This window comes from Cryptotermes secundus, unplaced genomic scaffold (genome assembly GCF_002891405.2).
Source record: "Cryptotermes secundus unplaced genomic scaffold, Csec_1.0 scaffold1491, whole genome shotgun sequence".
NCBI classification, from domain to species: Eukaryota; Metazoa; Arthropoda; class Insecta; order Blattodea; family Kalotermitidae; genus Cryptotermes; species Cryptotermes secundus.
Genome location: NW_019745109.1, coordinates 268,836 through 291,498, shown reverse-complemented (window position 1 = coordinate 291,498; position 22,663 = coordinate 268,836). Strand labels below are relative to the sequence as shown.

The 22,663-nt window shown below is 39.0% G+C and overlaps 1 protein-coding gene across 2 annotated transcripts in view; it reads right to left on the bottom strand.

Moving 5' to 3' along the window:
* The window catches only part of LOC111875055 (neuron navigator 3), a 132,192-nt gene that overhangs the window by 53,583 nt on the left and 55,946 nt on the right, over window positions 1–22,663 (bottom strand). The window contains exons 8-13 of one of the 2 annotated variants that reach the window (XM_033755698.1): window positions 21,047–21,207; window positions 19,644–19,755; window positions 16,452–17,361; window positions 13,891–14,038; window positions 11,987–12,118; window positions 10,492–10,633 (exon numbers count right to left, since the gene is read on the bottom strand). In XM_033755698.1, coding sequence (XP_033611589.1) covers window positions 10,492–10,633; window positions 11,987–12,118; window positions 13,891–14,038; window positions 16,452–17,361; window positions 19,644–19,755; window positions 21,047–21,207 — 1,605 coding nt within the window. Of the gene's footprint in view, window positions 1–10,491; window positions 10,634–11,986; window positions 12,119–13,890; window positions 14,039–16,451; window positions 17,362–17,582; window positions 17,866–19,643; window positions 19,756–21,046; window positions 21,208–22,663 lie in introns of those variants that run through there. The other variant, XM_023871094.2, reaches the window with a different exon arrangement.

Sequence of the window (22,663 nt, the reverse complement as noted above, 5' to 3'; positions counted from 1 at the left end):
GTGACTATAAGCTTTTCAAGAACTCTGTTCCATGGAGTTAGATCTATCCTATCTATAGATTGTACCCAAAAGACTAGGAACGTAGTGTAAATCTCCCATGCGCGCAATGGTTACTGACATCAACTTCATGGTTAAATTACTCCTTCACTTTCATGACTCCACGATAAGGCTGTTACAGTACAGGACACTAGGAACCAACACTACCAGTTACTCGTACTTTCCAGTATTCCGTATGAAAGGCAAGCGAAATGCAAGTACATTCTCCAGTACCCAATGCATATAAATTCTCAACCACACCGCAGAAGCATGTAACAAATTACTAAAACTGTTGCTAACAAGGCCGCTGAAACATCTGCTGGGGTCGATAGGGTCACACATTCACAAATATGGGTTAACAAGTCACTGCCCTTAACGTGATGTTTCTAATTTGAAAACTGCAAGACGCAGCTGTCAACACAAAGTCGGTTTACAGAAAATATGTCTCCTTTGGTAAAATTCAACTAAAAGAAAGCATGCATGAAAACGATATTCTACCGACAGAAAACACGCTTCTTTAAACCGAAATACAAGCTACGAAAAACAGGACTGACGACGCTCCATTCTGAAGCTACTCGCAGAATGAGACCGCGGAAGGGACTGCCTTGTACGTAACGGAATTATTATTCGGCATGTTATTAAATGAGAACTATCAAATGTACAGTTTACTTAACGTTGAATGATATGAGAAAAATTACCTCTGAAAGACACGGTTTTAGCGTATTTCAGTGCACTAACCCACCGTTCGTGTGACGAGAATAATACCAAAAGTTTGAGAGTATAGTCAGTCTCCTTACGAGACTCGAACTGAATATTCTCGAATATGTCTGGCGCGTTAGCAATCAGCAGATCAGTGTCGAGCATAAGCTTAACTGGATTTTGGCCTATATGGTTTTAATTGTGTTCATCCGCTACGGGTAATTATTACGATGGCATATTAAGCCTTACGTAGGTTGATTTTTCAGTAATCAAAAACATCTGAAAAATTAGTCAACTCTCTTAGCACTCTGTTGACGAAGTTATCCGTTACAGAATTCGGACGTTCATCAAATGACTGTAACCAAAGCCAGCTAAATCCAGTCCTTAACCTTCAGCCTGTTTCCCTCAGAAAACTTACTCGCGCTGAAGAAATCATCAAAAAAGTATCAGAAGTATACGTCTGTCAAAACAAACTCCGTGGCCTGCAGTCTGCAAGCGCACTATACCGACCGAGCGACCGCCGCTTGTCGGCGAAGTTACTGCCAATTTTTTTCGATAGAGGGTGTCATGTAGTCAGCGCAACGGATCCCCATGGCCATTAATCTCGGTTTTCTAGACCGGAACCGCTATTTCCCTGAAACAGCTCTTCAATTATCCTCACGAAGCTGAGTGGACCCCGTTCCAGACCCACTACTTCTCAGAAAATCTGGTAGCGCCAGAAATCGAACCCGGGACCTCTGGCTCTGTAGGCAGGAACTCTGACCATTCGACCACAGAGGCGGTCATACGTCTGTCAATGTAGGTTTATTTCTCACGTCTAAAGATAGGTCCACCTAATGACAATTTTGAATATCTGATTAGTACAAAAAGAAACATAGCTAACCAAACGTAAATAGGACTACATTTAAATTAGTAATTTTAGTGGTTCGAATAGCAAGATCGTGTGCAACTGGACATAATGGAAGGTTTACGGTGTTCACAAGAGCCCACAGTTGATCGCTATCCTGAGCCAACTAAATCCAATCTTCATCCCAAATTTTAACGAATTAAAAGGAAAATAGATTTTGACTCTTAAGTAGTGTGAATAGCTTTGCAACAAAACATTAACACTCTAACCGAACTGGCTAGTCACATTCATTTGTTTCTCTGGTGTAGAAGGAACTACGTACTTATGCGTACTTAAATATTAATTTAGGCCTACTGTGCTCATTTAAACTGTTCTTATTGAAAACACTATGAAAGTCAATGTAAATCAATATATACGCCCATTCGAGATCTAAATATTACAATATCTCAACGGTAACCGGATATAACGAACGAAAGGTTAAAAAGAAAACAATACTGTTCGACAAGTGAGCGATTCAGATGGATGGTCTATGAAACCACAGATTTCACACATAACGATACGAAGTACATCTTAATTCTCCTGTTACAAAAATTTGCACCAGCGATAATTGGACATTAAGACCAACGAAGTTTGTAAAATTGCAAAAATACATTTGGAAATTACATATGCTCCAAGTTGTTCGATAATGTGCAAGGCACAACGTTGTAATTTAAATAAGCCATCTTTCTTCTTCCCGCTTAACTAATGTGCTTGGTCCGAAACAGCAATGAGTTCGGATAGTTCGGATACGACCCTACAAGTAACAGACACACGTTACAGGGCTGCTGGTGACTTCGCAGCCGAATGCAGTTTTACTCACACTACGATGACGTCACACTATACTTCACTAAATCCGTCAGCGAGAGTATTGATTTTGATGTCATGGTGCTTAAAAACTGGTAGTTGCCAACTGTGCGATGCGGAGCCAAGTAATTCGCCAGTGGTACAAAATATGTAACGGAGAACAAACGTCCCGTCACGTTGTTATATAAAACGCGGGTTTAATTTTTCAGTTCATTTTTCAATCTGCGACTACAGACAATCCCAGCATACCTATTATGCAACAGTAAGCGTCACACTTGTCACTCGTCACCCACCATTTTCAGGGCGAAAAATCAAAGAAACTGAGATGGGTGGGCATGTAGTATGCATGGGGGAGGAAAGCTTACAAAATTTCGGTCAGAACATCTAAAGGAAAGGGGCCACACTGGAAACATAGATGGAAGGGCAATATTAAAATAGACCTTAGGGAAATGGGTTGAGGACTAAGGAAAGTATTCTGAACTATAAAAAATTATTCATGCTTCATTAGAGGTCACGGATCAGTCATAACTGGACGATGATATATTACGAGACAGGAGATTCAACTGCCTTCCCAGAAAGTCTCTGGGCTACCAGCAACATGAGCAAATGGATGTACAGCTCCAAGCATTCTGGGCACTTGATGGAGGCATGTGTTCAGCTACAAGCCCTGGCTGCCTTACCACCAGTAAAGCAGTTAGCAAAACTGCATGCCAATGGAAAACCATAGATATGTGGAATCCATGATTGGCAAAATCATGGGTGGTAAGAGATTACTATATTACATATATATATATATAATTTTATATTACTTATATATATACTTACTATTACTTATATATATAAGTTCCATCTCTCATCATTAGAATACAGAACACATAGTAATATAAAATTCTGTATCTCAAGAGATACACGGTTACAATTCAAAATAAATTTTTAGAGCAAAAAGTAAACCCTAGCTAATCTGGTTACAATTAATCTAGATGCTGGATAATCCAGATCAAGATATGATAAGTTCTTTCACAGTTGAAAACATGCTCTAAAAGACATGTGGGATTTATGAGCAAGAGGGCTTTCAGAATGTGTTTGATGGCAGCTGGAAAATATCCAAAATTTGATTCAGCTGGATGAAGAAGACTGTTGATTTCAATTTGTTGTTTTTTATATTTCTTAAATAAAGGCTCTATAGCAATATTTTACATATATTATTTATTTTCATCAGCACTAACTACATTATTAAATTTTCCATTTACTTGTTTCCTAAGTTTGTTTCAATCTTTTGCTTCATTAATCCAAATTATTGCATAATCTGCTGCCATTCAATTCCTCTATTACAACTGGCAGTTGTGACTCTTTGCACCTAAGATTGCTCTGAAAAGAAATGGTTATAATGCATAAAGAATACATAAACACTGAATCCCAAAGGATCTCTATCCATGTAATCTGAAGGGTAGAGGATCGATGGGATGGCCACCTTGTAATAACAACAGACCAAGAACTTAATCTGTGATGTTGATTATAAAAATTAATGGTTACTTTGATTCGCAGGAGCAACTTCACAATGTAAACCATATTCTACGAATTTTATTATATTTGGACCTAAAACAACGTCTAAACTGGAGCCATGACTGTATCTCTAAGGTAGAAAATTGCTAATAAATCCTCTTAATATATGATAAAGAATGAGCATTTGAAAATTAAAATAAATGTAAATGTTATTCATGATGAAGTAAAAAAAGTTTTATCTTTTATCTTCCTGTCTCTTATCTAAGAACCTAAAGACTATATATCTGTGGTTTCACACGATGGGAAACTTTCTCAATCTGTGACTGTGGGTACAGTAATCAAATTGAGTCCAGCTGAGTTTAATCAGGTCTAACTCACTATGATGCTGCAAAGACATACTCATGCAGTCTGACAAAGGAACAGAAGAACATTATGCAAAACAAACTGATCTGCCTTTGCAGCATCTTTACGAGTATTTGGCTGGACTCAGTTCAATTAATGCAATCAAACCCTGTGAAATGAACATAGAGTGAAAATGCCTGAAATAATATTTGGACCTAAAACGATTAATTACCACTGAAATGGAGAAAAGTACAAGAAGAAGAGCATCACTTCTACCCATCACATTACTGTTAGGCTGATTAAATCATACAGGATGCCATGGATGTGGAAAACAGTGGTAAAGAAAGTCAACTGATCAAATTAGTGGGAGTTAGTAATAGCAAACAATATGTCTGGTCAGCAATTCCTGTACAGACAGAGCAGGAATACTATCATGGTGGATAACCCCCATCTTGGTTATACCACTTTTCAGGATTTTTTCACCATACAGTTGCCCATATACACTGCAGAACATCTGCATATAAGTGTTGACTGTGTTCTGTCACCTACAGAAGATGCATCATTCCATCAATGTTAAAAAATAATGTCCTGTTTAATGTGTTCACAGTTTTCTTCCAGTTCTACTTCTACTCAATGAGACAATGGCTATCCTGTCAAAGACTTTTGTAGGTTTCCTTAGTTTTGTACTGTTCTTAAATGGGGTACAGGGTAAATTATCCTGACTTAGGCTTTCCAAGTTTTTCTCAATTTTGTACTTTTTCTCAAAGGTTGATTTCAATGATCATTAATGAGCCTGTAGACTCCATAGAAAACAGTATTCCTGCAAAATTTCAGCACCCAATGTCTTGCAATTTTTGTCAAGGAGGGTGCAAATTCATAATAAATTGCATTTCTGGGATGCTTCCTCCAATATAAACTATCATAACTTTTGCTGTGTATAAGCTAGCTTTCATATGAGGCCTATTTGAAAGCTAATAAAATGCTCCTTTCACAGACACATAGCTAACATTCAGTCAGAATAATTTAGGTTTCACTGTCACCTGACATAACCTCTGACCTTAAAATTTCTCACAAAATGTAATTCGTTACACAAAAATAAGAAGTTCTGGGGAAGAAATGACTGCCTACTTTCCTTTCACTACAAATCAAGTATCTGATGCAAGTAAGGTCAACATTTATTAAGAAAGTATTAACTTAGTGATGGGAGAGGTTCATGAAGTACACTAAAATGATCTCAGGTGGCAAGTTATGTACCATTCTTGGCTCAACGTCATGGATGATGCTCTCTGGCTCTCTTTAGTGCACCTGATAGCCATTCCATTAACTGTGCTGTGACATATCCCTACACCTCCCTCACATGTCACTTCATCCTCTCTATCCTAGAGTGTCCATCCCCTTTCCTTCTTCTCCTATTGTCACCAGTTCTCCTGCAACTTGTTGCCTTCCTGCTGATTCCTCTTTCACTGTAGATGTCAGTGACTTAACATGTTTCTAAATTCCTTCCTGAACTAGAGTCTTTGTTTCTAAATTCTCTTTCCAGTATACAGCTGACATCTGGCAAAGAGACCTTTGCTTCTTTGCATACATCTTCTGAATGGGTGACTGATTTGTACTTGCACAAGTTTCGGGCAAAGTATTTTGTTACTTTATATGTTATTTCGTTTTATTTATTTTGTTCATGGTACATGTTGTGACCTGCTGTCTCACCTACAAAAGTCTGTAAGACTTAAGCTGATTCAGGTGTAGGCCAAGATATGCTCTACCACTATATGGGGCAGCGGTTTGTGGTTTCATGATGATTGGTTCAGGCAACTGAGTAATATTAAAGTTATTTGGGAGGATTCAGGGTTGGTATTACTGATGGGAGGGATCTATGAAGTAGGCCATTCTGATGGCATCAGGTAGCATGATATATAAACCAAGTTTCATGATGATTAATTCAAACATTTAAGTAATATTAAGGTTACCTCAACAGTTGGAGAGGCTGCAATCTTGGTATTACAGACAGGAAGGATTTATAAAGTATGATGCTGAGATGGCCTCAGGTAGCATGATATACATACCAGATTTCACAAATATCGGTACAGGTGTTTAGAAGTTGTTAGGGGAGATATACATACATAATCCCGCATGCATGAATGTGCGCGCTTGCACACACACGCACGTACATACATACTTAAATATATACATACTGTAATGGATTTCATCAACGCATTGCCAGGCAACGGCTAGGTAAACACCCTGTGATATACACAGGCAACATTAGGATGAATGTTCATAGCTCACTACTAGGCAACAGTCAATGAGCCAATGGCCTGGTGAGACAGCTATCACGTGACTTGCTTTCAATATGGCCCATGCCACGCCCAGTGCTAAGCAACAGAACTGTAAACACATCTACAATATTCTATGGGGTCAGTGCCGAAGGTTTATAGGAGACAGTGAAGGTCATTTGCAGTCAGTCATAGCTTAGAAGTCATGAGTCAAGGACATTAAGCCATCACAGAAAAAGAGTCCAGAAGGGTTCAGCAAGTGAGAGCACAAGGATGAGAATGGGGTGTGTCCTTAGTGAACGGTGATGACTGAGTACATATTAGGACAGAGAAGTACAGACTGATTATAGACGAAACAACAAGAAAACTTCAGAGTGATCTGAAGCAACAGTTTCTGTGTTGAGATCCACTGCCAGGCATTGTGTTAACATGGAACTATATATATGAATGTATGAGGGGTAGGCCTCCTCGGCCCTTGCACTGCAACCTACAGTGGTCTATATATATACTCTGGGTACTTCAGTTTCCCCTGCCAATCTTCATTCCACCAGTTGCTCCACAGTCACCCTCACCTATCATCTGGGGCTGGTACAATAGGCCAGAAGTGGCCAGAAGTCCCACCCCACTAGCAATAAAAAAAATACACACACAGATAGCAAGATGATCTCATAAGCCTATATTTTTTAAGGTAAGTTGGCTAAAATATGCTTGGTTCATTTTCTTTTCCTAACATATAGCAAAATATGCTGGGACAGCCATGAGATCTCTTGTAATAAAACCATGAATATGCAGAAGCTACAAAATAGATACAGTAATTCAAGGACATTATTTACCACATCTTTAACACCACAAGAGCTACAACACAACAGATGCTCACATAAACAATCATGATGGTAATGCTGTCAATTATTTTTACTTGTAAAATGGTAATCAGCAGTTTCTCTTTGATGGTTCACTGTGTTTCCGTAAATGTTTGTCCTGTGGCTACTTTTGGATCTATGATATGTATTTGTTTTAACGGGTTAATCCAAATGTCCATATTCCCCACAAACATGTGTGATGTATACTCCCAATTCTAATTCTTCAGTCAGTTCTACATTTGATTTCACTCTCAAGTTTGACTTTTTTATTTTTGTGTCCATGTGTAAAGGGTAAAAGAGGTAAAGCTATCCCTGTAACAAGCCTTGGAGACCCATAGGTTGTAAGACATTGAGGGACCAACATTTTCTACACAATCGACTCACAGATGCTGGTGAGGTTGTTGTGATCTATGTACTAGATATGTGTTATGTTCGCAGCATGACTGATGAAGTAGACATGTACGACATATCAACCAGACTATTATGAAGAAGTACCAACATATCAACCATATATATCAAGGACTAATGAATTCTGTCTATTAAATCTGAAATCCATCAAATCAGGATCCATTATATCAAGGATTTACTGCACTTTCATTAAGACTCATAACAAAGGAATGTTCAGCATGTCTGGTTGTTAAGGATACACATAGGATGGCAATGGTCTCCCAAGACATGATATAGCATAACATGGCAGAGACAGATATCAATATTTCACAGGAACCTGCTGCCTCGATCTTCAGGGTAGGCGGTATTGACTGAAGTTGTCAAACCCTTTCTCAATTCTGTACAGTTCCTAAACGTGGCACAAACATTCCTGTCTGAGGTTTTCAGTTTTCTCAATTCTACACAGTTCCTCAAAGGGGCACAGGCAATCTTGACAAGTTCTCATTCATATATGTATATATAGACAGTGTGACAATTAAGTTCCCAAACTGAGGCCATAAAACCAATGCTCTTACAAGGAACTGAATGCCTGAGGAAACGCTTCTTCCTGTATCTCCTTCACTTCTCTCATCACAGTCTGTTAGATCAGTGAAACAGCCTCAAATCTCGTCCCTTTCGTCGCAATTTTTTATTTAGGGAATAGGAAAAAGTCAGCCGGTGCTAAATCAGCGGAGTAGGGTGGATGGGATAACACAGGGATCACTCGTTTCAACAAAAACTCAGAGACAAAGCCCATAGAATGTGCCAGTACATTGTTGTGTAGAAGACACCAGGAATCACTTTCCTGAAACTCAGGCCTAACACAATGACCATGAATGACACATCCTTAATAACCTCTTTATGAAATTTACCATTTACAGTCTGTTTCTCAGGTGCAAATTCATGATGAATAATACCTGTAGCATAAAAAAAGCAGCCAACATTGTTTTCAACCATAATTTTTGTATTCTCACTTTCTGAGCTTCTGTGTACTTTTTATGCCATTTGAACACACTTGTTCTTGATAAATATTCTTCACCGTTTGCACTTTTCAACAATTCAGATGTTTAAGTAGCTGTTTTCTTTAATTTTACACAAAACTTAATCATTGCTCTTCATTCCATTTTGAAACCTTCGATGCAATGAAGAAACTAACTTCACCAAAACAATTATAATCCTCATATGCAGCAACCAAATAAGTTGAAACTTGCACATCATATAAATAAACTTTCTCTCTAACTATTCCCGTCCATACCCAATAGATGCAGTTAGTAGTATTACTGTAATAGCATCAGTTTGGAACTTCATTCACACTTTGTATGTCCTGCAAGTCTGGAACCACAGACACTAAAATGTATACAACGTGCCTAGTAAGGTTGCAAGTGAATAAGTAATTCTGCAGGGTGGAGGTTGCAGTTAGAGAAAAACTACAAAAACTTTCTGAATGTTATCCTAGCATTCACATGATTGGTGGACATATTGATCACATTCTGTAACATCTATGCTAAAACTCCAATATCGTCTATGGTTCCATGCTTATGAGTCACCCTGCAGCATTCTTTAATTGAAAACAGGATATCCCGACTGTGGTTTTTTCTCAGTGGGGCACATGCTATGCTGACACAGAATTCTGTACTTTTTGTTAGTGGGCACAGACTAAGTTTTCATAGCCTTTCTCAAAGGGGCATATGCTATCAACCTAACTGAGGGTTTTGAAGTCGCTCTCTATTTTGTGTTTTTCCTCAATGGAGCATAGATTATTACATCTGAAGTGTCCACAGCTTTCTTCAACAGTGACCATGCTGTTCTGACTAAGGATTTTGTTTTCTTCGGCTACTTCAGGTAAATTACAGGATAGTAAGTTTAAATAGACTACAACCACTTCCTCTTCAGTCCCTTCCAGGCCACTGTTCATAACCACCCTCATTTATCATTCAATGTCAAACAGGCTGTGAAACTGACACATTATTAAACAACCCATAAACTATACATCATAAAGCACAAACCAAAATAGTTAGTTACTTATTGGAGAGGGTGGGTTTTCCCATGCACTTAGACCAGTATTGGTCCATTGTGCTTCCCTCTACGATATTCTACCAGTCTCTATATCCTACCGATATTGGTGCGTACTATCAGTCCCGACTGAGCCAGCAAGTTCGGCCTCCACTAGCTTGGCGGTATCTATAATGCTTCCCCCATCTATCAGAGGTGTTAGAGACTACTTGTTGGGCGGGAAACATCCTTGAATTTGGCTCAGTGACCTCCTTTGGAGATATGAGGTTCTTTTACGTGCCGTAAAGCTACAACATGGGACACACAGCTTAAAGTCACTCCCGGAGGACTTGTTCCCTGAATTTTTCTGCCCTTAAAAATTCTACAACCTCCACCGGGTTTGAACCCGCGTACCACGAGTCATGAGGTGGGAACGTTACCTCTAGACTACTGAGGCCGCTACAAACCAAAATAAATATAAATGCAGGATTTGATCCATGGACAACACATTGATCATTACGAATGCAGCAAAGCTCCAAACTGAACACATGGAAACAGTACAGACACAGTGACCCCATGAAACTAAAATAGCCAGTACCACAAAACTACTTGCTGCCACATTCCAAAAAGCATGAGGTTTCCAGTATCACACAGACATTATTTTACTTACCGATTTTCCTGTAACAGGATCTGTTGGGCGTGCAATCTTCGAGCACAGAGAGATGCTCCACCTTCCGACATGTATCCATCACACGCATCGGAGAGCGGGTGTGTCACATTACCTCGCGATGCATCTCCATCAGACAAATAACCTGTATATACAACAGACTAATCATTAAGAGTATGACACAATCACAACAAAACAGTAAAATACTGGAACATAGTGAACTTCCAACACATGAAAATATATTTGGGATGACTGGGTTCCTGAACTTTGTGCATCGCCCAGTATTCTGAAAGAAAATGTTTTGTAAACTGTGTCAGTTTCCATTCTCAAGCAAAAGGATGGAAAGGCACCTACTCAGCTGGGTCTGTTAGAAACAGTTCATCTCAGTCAGTGAATCTGATATGAAGTGTTGTTCCTTCAGAATACCAGACAACTGACAAAGTACAGAAACTCAGTGATCCCAAGTGTAACACATCATCATCTGAATCATTTAGAACTGATGCAAAAATATTCCCAATGCACTGAATTTGTCATTAAGTTTAAGATGTCACACTATTCTGGCCTATTACAACAAACCTCCTTCCACTCCTCCTCTCAGTACTGAATGATACAGCATTCAGATTCAAAATATCTCTGTGTGCACCCTTCACTGGATCCTTACAGCACTATGCACTTTGTCTTCACATCTTATACTGCAATAAAATATCAAACTTACACTATCGAATCATTAGTTTCCAACAAGTTAACAGAATCATCTTTGGCACATTAAATATTAACATCATTAATTTGTCAAAAACATTGTGCAGAAATAAAGTCTGACAATCTGTATTTTCATTTTTAGCCTATATATGCTTATTTTATAAGAGACGTGCATTTGCATACGTACAAGCATGTGCATGTATATGTATTTGTATTAATTTAAGGTCAAGAGATCCAAAGATGGATACAGAACATGTCATAAAATAACACAGAGCACAGAATACATACATAAATATTACACAACTGGACAGTACGATGAATACAACAATAATAAAAATTATCTATTTAGATATTAATCCACAGCATAAAATGTATGAGTATTCAAGAAATGCCTTAATACAACCTTAAACTGTTTAAAATTATTGGATGTGTTCTTGATCTCTATGGACAATTTATTGAATATTTTTATACCCGCATAATAAACTCCTTTTTGATAAATAGTTAAATCAGCTTGAGGTAAATACAAATCTTGTCTTTGTCTAGCATCAATAGTATGAGAATCAATGTTTGATGGAAAAAGAACTTTATTTTGCAATACAAATACTAACAACAAAAATATATATTGTGATGCAAGTAATGAAATATTTAACAATTTAAATATGTGCACATAAATGTGTGTACGCATGGATGCGTGTGGTGGCAGTGGTGCTGCTGGTTGTTCAGATTCATTAGCCATGCTGTAACTTGCTTGTTCCTTTTAATAATATATTATTCTACTACAGCCGTTTTGAATTATCACCTGAAATAACTTCTATATTGGTGTAGTCTGGATCTCCATAACCACCATCACCCACTCCTCTCTTGATGTCCAACATGGGATCCAAATATTGAGCGTAGTTGAAACACTTCATGCTTTGTTTATTCTGCATACCTGTAGCGAAAAAATTATGAAAATTAATACAGTCAACAAACTGTTTCATGTTTCAATATTGTTATACTGCTAGTGAGATCTACAAATCACACACTCAACACAAGAATACCATAAACCTGGTACCATTTCAATCAGTAAAATTCATTTATGCCAAATAAAGTGAAACCTTCAGGCATTGAATTCCAGTAGGTCAAAACTTCTGGGTTCTTTTATTCCAACGTAAGAGGTGCCTGTGGTTCACAAACCTTTAACAATACCATTTTCTTCCATCACTTTCATATACACTACTGAAAGCACACACTCTGCCTGAGCTATTCTTAAAATAAGCTGTACTGAAATCTTGATTTGACTTCAGGCTGAACCTATGGTTCTCATGATGATAATGCTGTGTAGTTTGGCAGAAGTCCAACAAACACATGGCATCAGAAACCAAAACATTTTAATGTCCTGGGATAATCTTGTGATGGAGTAATAAAATGACAACAATCTAACATCACTAGCATAGCTGCATTCTTCCAACACATCTCCACTGCTGCTCATGCAGTTAAAGTAGCCATGAAAGTTGAGTAAATTGTTTAGAGACAGAATTATCAGCAGTCATCTGTGACCAGCTCACTTCCCTGACCTCAACAAATGAGAAGTCAGTGAGACCCATAAAGAATAATGTTTACAGATCAAACCCTCACACAATTGGAGAAATGAAGGAAAATATGTGAATGGAAGATTATTCTGGGCCTAAGAAGAACTTCAATGTGTGAATGCAAACTTTTGCAGAGGTGCCAGGAATACCTGTGGAAAAATGGAGAGCATTTCCAGCATATGCTACAATCTGGGTTGAGTTTTATTTGTAATACCACACGTCGGAACGAGCACAGTTCAAGATGATGAGAAAGCACTGTGTCCCTCTTGCTGAGGGATATCTAGGAAGTTCTCAGACAATATCCCTGTATAATGATATTTACAATATGAAGGTTGTCAATCACCTTCTACAATGCCCTGATAAAGATCTGAGAAGTGTCAGTTCACACTGTATGCAATGTCCTGACACGGGATGGACCATCCACAAAGAGACGGAATAAACTTAAATGTATTTTAATGGCTGATGCATGATGGTGGCAGTCCACAACATGTGATGTGTGCATAACAGTTAAAATCCATTTGAGAATATTCTGTCAGTCCGCTGATGGTCTGTTCCTTATTGGTGCTATTACGTATACAGAGGATTAATCCTAACTGCAGCTACAGAGTGTCTCGAAAGTACTACAGTTTTCAATGATACAAAAATGCAATCCATGATCAATGACAAAGAGAAGTTCTATCACTGTACAATGATACATTTCTGATAAAATGTAACTTGTATCTCTGGAGCCCTAATCAACATCACTTAATGTCAAATCCCAGAACAGCCTTCTAAAATTGCAAATATTTAGGGGAAAACTGCAGACACCATTCCTCTATTCTAAAAGTTTAAATTAACTTACCAACTAATTCCTTGGAGCAGTGCGATTCTTCAGAAACTAACAGCAACTGAACTAATCAAGAATTCTCCGTCTTTATAGAACACGAATATTCATTATCATGCCTACAAGTACCAGACCCCATCAAGATGAATCCAGTCTATTTCCTTCAGATTCATCTTAATATCAGCCTCTCAGCTAGGCACAGATCTCCAAAGAAGTCTCTTCCCTTCAAGTTCTCTGATCAAAATTTTGATTACCTTTCTCATTTTTTAAATTGCACATGCTCATTGTAAAATAACATATATGACTCACCCATGCAGGACATATGTATACTTGGTCCAGATGGTGTGTAGCCACGAAGTAATGGTTGCATGGGCATAACGTTCATTGTTGCTTCTTCTTCTCCACCTCCAAATGATGTTTCTCGAGACTGAATGTGTGGAGCCTCCTCAGTAATCACCTACAAATAATAATATATTGGCATTACACATAAATATGAAATTCAACATACATGGGTTTCGCTGCTTGTTTCTTGCTCATTATGTGCTTGGCTTTCTCTCTGACCCTGCAGATGGAGGCAGTATATTGCTCCAAAATGAAGGTGAACTTCTACCAGACTACACAGTATCACATCCCAGATGACAGCACTACTCATAAAACGCATCAGTTTCTCTCCGTCTCTTGAATGACTGCAAAACAATCGTGACTTGTTCTATAATACAACAATGTTCTATTTCAACAGTGGTTCATGATCTGACATTTGTTTAATTCATGAAGTACCTCACTTTGTGGCAGGTCAGAAGTAAATAATACAAAACTGGTCAACACAAATATCCATTTATGAGACTGTCATTAATGAAAGAACAATTCCATTATTTTAGTACAGTTTTAGAAAATCCTGTGCAAAAAATGAGAATATTCACAAGCCTGGTTATAACTCTCTTATAAACCAAGAATTGGTGCTGGTAGATGTAAAAAATTTCTTCTAATTTCTGAAACCTACAAAACATTTTTTAAGAACAAATTGCCTATAATTAGAACAGTCTGTTATAGAAACAACACATGTATAAATGAAAATATAATTCCAGTAAACATTCCACACACAGCAAAGGGATAAAAATTACTACAAATAATAAAATTATGCCATGGCTTAAATGGCATCTAACAAAGAGGCAAAAAGGGGTCTATTGTATGAGTGTAAAAGTTTTTAATAGTTTGCCTGATTTTTTAATTGAGTTGGTACATGATAAAAAACAGTTTATTGAGAAACTAAAGGATGTATTGCTTCAAAACCCTTCTTATACTGTTGAGGAATTCTTGCTTTTCTGTCAAGACCTGTCAAGAGGTGTCTGACAGTGTACACTTCATTTTAACTCTATGTCCTTGGCTGTGCTTATGTATTCTTGCTGCAATTTGTATTGCTTTTTAACTATTGTATGTGTACTTGTTGCAATTTGTATTGCTTTTTAACTATTGTATGTGTATTTGCTGCAATCTGTATTTCCTTTTAACAATTTTATGTGTTTTTTTGACAAGTATGGATTATATATACTAGTGATTTTGTTTGTGAATGTACAAGTTTCCAATGTCTTGTTGGCTTGTTGACATGTTTTATATTCTGTGCCTGTGCACATTTGTGAATAATCTGAAACGCAAATGTATATGTATGTATGTATGTATGTATGTTGATTTTATGAGATTTTCTTCATTGAAATTAAACAAAATAGTTCATCCATGAATGAGAATATTTTAATTTTAAAACTTTTTCTTATTAACATTTTAAAATGCTCTTTCCCCATCCCTAAAGAAACTCAATCATGGCCAGGCTTCAGATATTCAGCCACAGGATGCTGGATTTCGGCTTCTCACAGTGGCTATAATGAGTTCCATCTTCTGGGATACAATGCAGCAATCTGATGAAAGCCAACTGATGTTAAGACTCTACTTGCTACCTGCTCCATGCAGAACCCTGAAGATAGACACAGTATGTTCCTTTGAAATGTGAGTTCACTTCCACCATACTACGTGGTGTTATATCCCAGAAGACAGAATTCTTCACCCATAGGATGTCTGGGCTAAGGCCAAGTAAGGTGGTTTTTACCATCCAGGGACAGAAACATAAAAGACAGGATGCACAGTCAGCATCCAGGTCGGTTTCTACATGGGCCAGTAACACTCACAAATTAAGTTTTGATTATTTGTACTTTTGACTAAACAGTTAAGGCAAACATGATGATGCGAACATTTTGTAGTTTTTTTAAGTTCTGGTACATGCCTATTCCTTCTCTTAGTAACCTTTCGATGATAATGAGGACAAAACATAATTTCAGAGACAAAGGTTGAATTTAATTATGGGTATCTCTGAAGATGAACAACAATTTCTCTTTGCACTAATAAACAAATCAAAATCCAATTTCAGGTCATGTCACAGGGCCTCATTAGGTTATGATAGGTGTGCTAGGATTAGTAACTATAAATAAAACTTGCCCTTGCACTTAATTGAGCACCCTGCCATAACAACATATGAGGGAATGGAGGTATAGCTCCATGCATTCATAACCTCGGCATTAAATAAAGCTGAGTGATCAATTTTATGCCACAGCCCCAGCCCGGAGAAAGATCCCTGGCATCCATTGTGCAAGAGGATAAGTAAGACCCAGAGCCAGTGCAGCCACTGTGGAGAAGAGAAAAATCTGTGTCCTTGCCAGAAATTGAACCTCAGTTCCCAGGTCACTCAGACTGTAATCTACTCACTTCACTTATTGAGCTTTCCTGTAATTGTAAATGAATCATAAATTATAAAGTGGTTCAACTGGTCACCACAATATAAGCTTGTTCCAAAAGAAGACTCACTGGGAGGTATGGTACATTACCTTATCCAAGTTATCGAAGGTTGTCTCTATCTTCTTAGGTACGGGTTTGCCCAATTCACTGCCACTCTCAGAGCTGGGTCTGTAGATAACACTGCTGTCAGAAGAATTAGAGTTGGACTGTCCAGTTGAGGTGGAGTATGTTGATTCACTCATACTAGAACTGTTCTCACTAGGCATTGGAGAAACAAGAGCCACACTGATACCTCCCCCCATGTCACTGTCCCAACTTCCCAATTGCTTCTGGCGTGGCAGAGCATCACGGTGTATAACTGACTGTTTCACTGGACTTGCCACTTGGTTCCGCTCTTCCTTGGCTGGTTTGCTGGTACCTTTTACAGCAGCAGTGGGCTTAGGGATGCTGCTTCCAGGTCCTCCAATTGCACAAGCAGGAGCAGGTGGAGTCCTCAATGACATGCTGTTGCTAGAGCTACCACCAATTTTCACTGATGACTGGCCTCGTATCTTTGAAACTGCATGATCAGATTTCACATTTGTACTCAAAAGTTTTCCTTGTCTAGCAATATTTTCTGGATTTCCTATTGGTTCACACATATACCTGTAACTGTCATTATTCACAGTTTCCTTCCCATGCATTTTTGGATCACCATGCACTAATCCTTGAGCAGGGTCATCCCTCAATTTGTGCTGCTCATCCACTATCACCCCCTTACATTCTCTACTGCCAATTCCACTTTTACACACCAATTTCGGTGATGATTTATTGTTCTGGATCTTAGGTTTACTCTTTGGTGAAACCTGGATCACCTCTTTAGAACTACCAACACTTGGACCCTTCACTAGTTTGTTCCTAAATCCACGTGACAATCCCTTTGAACTTGAATCATCACTGCTTTGATGTCTGATCGAAAGTGAAGGGCTAGTGTCCAGTCTCTCATCTTGAGATACAGAACTAGAAAGAAAAGAACAATACACGCTTTATAAATACATTTGTAGAACTGATACTTAATGGCAATTATACTGTAAACATTATACCAAAATGTAAAAAAATGTCATACTGCTTGGACAGGAACGTTTGACTTTGACAGCACTGTGTCCTCTTCTTGTTCGCTGTTTATTATCTTGTAACCCTCATTATGAAAGCAAATCCTGCACTTTACTGGCTCTACTTACTTCGTTTCCATACAATGAGAAAACAATCCGCTTTTCTAAAATACTGGAGATGCCTACTAATTCAGTTCTACAATTACCGCGCTGCAGAAACATTCGTGTTCTTGACGCACAGGACGTAAGCATCACAGATGATCAGGGTTGGGTCGCATTCGCGAAAAGCAGACAATGAATCACTGGAGTAGTGTGAACAGTACAGCCAACATATCCCTACCTCAGTTAAAAGAAAATGTAAATATACAGACAAACATTTAAACTCACTTTATCTTTGTCAAGGCATAAAAATGTATAACTTAACCATTATTAATTATAATTTATAACTATCCCAACACATGCAAGTGCCACAAGTTGGAACCTGGTGTGAGACTATGTCAAAAACTCGACTGTCGATATCTGGCGGAAATTAAATGAACTACTTGATTAACCAGGAATTTTGTCCGTCAAAACAATTACGTATAGTTAATTACAAAATATGTTACGTTATCACAGCCCTTGTTTCAGTAGTTATTTGCGTGTGGGAAGGGTATTCGCACGCAAAAAAAGACGAAATCTGAAACCTGAAACGTGATTAATTTTCATGCTGTATTGCAACTGCAGCCAGGATTTAATTTTGTACGTGGGAAGAATGCTTAAAAATCAATGAACAAATACCAAAATTAATACTTGAACGTACACATTAGTCTCTTCGAAGCCGAAATGAAATTTCGTTATGTCTTGCCATACAAACTTTCACGAACAGTTAAGTCTTCCGGGACATAATGCAGTGTAGTCCGTTGAAAGTCAACCATGTTCAGAGTCGAAGAATTAGGCGACCAAGAAAGCAGCATGAAAGCAGGCAGCTGCTTTCCACCTGCTTTCTGCCCTTTTCAACCCTGAAGATGGAGGCGACATGTTCCTCCGAAACGTCGGTTGACTTTCAACGATCTACACAGCGTTATATCGCAGAGGATAACACTTCATAATTATCGCTGTGAGAACCTCAAATCCTACATTTCACAGGCCTGGTTTTAATGATTCTTTAGTTACAACCGCCTAGCTGGTACACAACTATAGCTTTTGCTCGGCCTCTACGTTCTTGTTTCTTGTCGCAAAAAAAAATATTATCTCATCAAGGTCTGTACGATGTTCGGTAATCTATCTGGCCTACCTCACAAAATTTAGGAATCCTAGGTCAAGATGCAGTAGTGTCGTTCACCACTGAAGAATATGCATGACCGCAATACTGGTATTACTTATGTAGGGAAATTAAGAGGTATGAAGATGGAGTGGCCCCTAGTGACATGATGTTCATATAAGCTCTCATGCAAACCGGCCATTAGTTCGAAAGTTACGACGAGGGGTTTGGAGCTGGTGTATAGCTCGCTCAGCGAGTGATTGCATGCATTCAGAAACACCAATTCGTTCTTCCGGGTAGGGCCAAAATATAGATGAGCCCACTTGTCCGAACGATGTACAGAGAGGTGAGGCAGGTCAGTCTGCTGCCTGGCTTTTTGCAGAGCAAATCATCCGGTAACTGCGAAAAGTACCCCCACCACATTGCTGCTTCCCCTCGCATTCTACTGTCATGAGTGATCACATGCCACTACTTTTTGCGCGAAGTGTACATGAACGGACAGGCTGACCATCTGGTTACTAAGGCGGATGGTGGCTTCCCCCCTCCATTTTATCTACCAGGAAGATGAGCTGTCTTTGACTATCGTTGTCCACAGTTCGTCTTCAGTACTTCGGAGAGTATAAGTACCATAAGAGTATATATCGGAAGTCAGTTAAACGTTGCACACTTATTAAAGATCAGGAACATACACTGAATTGGGGCTTTGGGTTTTGTCTCGTTTCAAACCTGTATCCCCACATGGTATGGAGTAACAAACGGCGAAAACTAAAATACAGGTAACCAACATTTGATCTAGAGCAAGGAAATACAGGGTCGAGTTGGATAGAAATATAGTCCTACAGATCTATGGTGTGGAGATGAGTCATTAAAAGGAAAGACCCTGAATTGTTCCAGGGAATCTTCGCGTATATGCTTTATGAAAGCCACAAAAATCAAAGGACCTGACGTACCTGGGACAAGGCTTAGCATCACTACACAAGCTGGCAGAAGAGTCACTCCTTTCTGATCGGGCAGAGCTGAATCCACTTGAGCTGGAGGTTCTTTTGGACACATTCGCATTTCCTAAAACATTGAGATACACATCAAAGAAATCCACCTATTTACAGTGTTGCCTTATTCATTTTTCATTTACGAAAAACCAATAAACGGTGCGAATTTATGTCTCACGAAAATTTATGACTGCAGCCTGAACATGTAATCTTAATTTATGTGAAACAAAACGGTCATTAATGCAGCCAAAAATCATTTTTAGAAAACGGCAGAGTGTCTAGATGTTTACTTATTGTAGCTCAGATAATATGGTCCTGACTGTTGGAATTAGTAACTAAAACACCCATCTACTCTGAAGATGGAGGCAGCAGGTTCCTCCGAAACTTTGGTAGCGATGCCGGACTACACGATATTACATCCCAGAAGACAGAAAACTCGACACTGAATATTTAAATGGAAGGAGCGTAGGAAAAAGACGGTCGTTGTCTAATTTGGGGTACTATCCCCATCATTTGCCCGGAGGGACAGTGGGATACCAGGGCAATCTTCACAGAATAGCTGATCTCTCGACCAAGATTTGAACCCGCGGTCTCCCGAATACGAAGTATGGGTGCTAGTTCCAAACTGTACTATAATGAGTGCCAAATGAATCACATAACAGCTGTACCAGAATCCACAACAAACAATTACCATCCATTTGAGTAGTGCTGTTACAGTAAACAACACCAAACACTGGGCTGAATACCACTTAATGCCGATTATGTATGTGAAGTTACGTCAATTTCCAAAATCATCGTAAAAGTAAAGTTTCAGTGTGAACTAGAACAACGCCATGAAAATATGTATAGCGTGAAGAAGGTAGATTCTTGGCTCTTAACATCAGCACAGATTGAAGAGAAAGTCAGTTTCACACTTCGGGAGCTTTATTCCAGCAGAAAGCCCCCTTCCAGAACTCAATGGACAGTCTGGATGGACCCAAAGACGATCTGGACCATATAATACCTTCTGAAAGACACAAATCGATGACAAGAAAAATCATAAGCTATTACGGTGCTTCTTACGGGAACAATTTGGAACGCTGATGTAAAGGTATACTTTAATTCAATGGTCCAGTGGTTGCCACTAGTTCTGCTGATTCTTACTGGTGACGTTTCGGATTCCAATCTCGGTCCAAATATCGAATATCCTACTGAGGTTCTTCGTGATTTTCTTACCCAGACAGGCAAATGCTGAGAGAATACCAAAAATAGGATAAGAACGCTTCTTTCCACATCCCTTCCAAGCCAGAGTTCACAATCATCCTAATATGCGACACCCTATAACCAAGGCAATGTAAATGACATAAAGATCAAAGTAATCTTACCTCCTTTGACTCTACTGCCACTGTTCTTCTCCTTGTAGGAGAAGAATTTGAGGCCGCCTAGCATGCTGCTCTTCTCAGATACCACCCGCTGCTGCGTACTTCCGCGAGGGGACGAAGGACTGGTGGTAGTGCTCGAACATGGGGCGCTGCTTCGTACCCTGCTAAAATTATACATTTGTTTTATTTAGTTGTGGTTTATTTGACGATGCTGTCAGTAGCCCAGTGAGGTCGAATGGCCCATGAACATTCAACTGAAAGGATGATTCCACATCCTTTCCACTTGGTGTCCAAGGTAATATCCCGACGTCTTTCTTGAACTGAGGAGGACCACGAGAACCTGTCAGTATACATGATCTGCAGACCAAGATCTGAACCCGGGACATCTAAAATACGAAGCAGGAGTGTTAACCACTTAACCGCCACTTTCTGTAGAATAGGTCAGAGACCACGAAAGGACATTATGAATTAACACCAAAGACCAGACATGACAATGACACCCAGCCATTTTATTACAAAAGATTTAACCTTATCGTTTATTTTCCAGTGCATTCCGTGTCGTTTTTAAGATTCCCTCCGCCCTTTAAACCATTTTTATTAGCTAATACCTGACGACTTTCCACGTTTAATTAAGATAAACGTATAGACCTCAGAGTGCAACAAAACAGCCACAGGCATCTTAAAATGCGTACTTGTTTAATGAGATTTTGCGTTGTTCATATTATGCTCCAAATTTCTAGTTCATTTTTAAACAGTCTTAACAGAGTATCAGGTTTCATATACCTACTATTCTTGCGCTTTTATTTTATATAAAACAGCTGAGAGAAGCCTCTGATGTGGGGAACAGCATTAATACGCGTATTTAGTCTTCATATTCTTAGCTTTCATTACAGCTCAAAGTTTTTTGACACTTAAGTCACCAAATTTTGGGCGGTTTCGATACAAATTTTTTGTCCATACTGCTGACAAATTCTCTTTCGAGTATTTTTATAGACATTTTTGTTTTTCTCGCCATCTCATACAGTAAGTGCCACAAATATTCTATTGGGTTGAGGTCCGGCGATTGTGGGGGAGACTGAAGCCTGTGACGAACATCATGCACCAACCGTCTCCCCATTAACATGGTAGCTTGCTTTATGTCATTATTCTGCTAACAGCGATAGAACTCATTTAAGACTACCTTCAGCGTGCCTTCGGTTAAACTGCTTCGCACAATGTTGCATTTGAAGTTCTTACATCGGTGACTATCATCTGAGATACATATCATGATTCATGTCACACCTGAGACCATCTGAAAGGCGTACTTCTTATTCCTCCCATCAGTACATGCGTCCTGCCGTTGCTATGCAACGTCTCGGTATACACGTTGCCACGACAAAGAATACACAAACCACAGACAATTGTTGAACGCGTCGTTTCCTGTGCGGTCCGTAGTGCGTAGTCTTTGGGTCTATCAGTGTATCCCCCTATGCCTGCAAGGCAACGGCTCGGTAATGACGCTCCCGCGGTAACGAAGAATTGTCAGAGGCGTCGTTTTCTATGCGGTCCGTGTTGTATCAAAGAAAAGCAGGCGATTAGTCCTTCCAAGAACTTCTTGGTTTTAAATCTCGAGCATGCCTT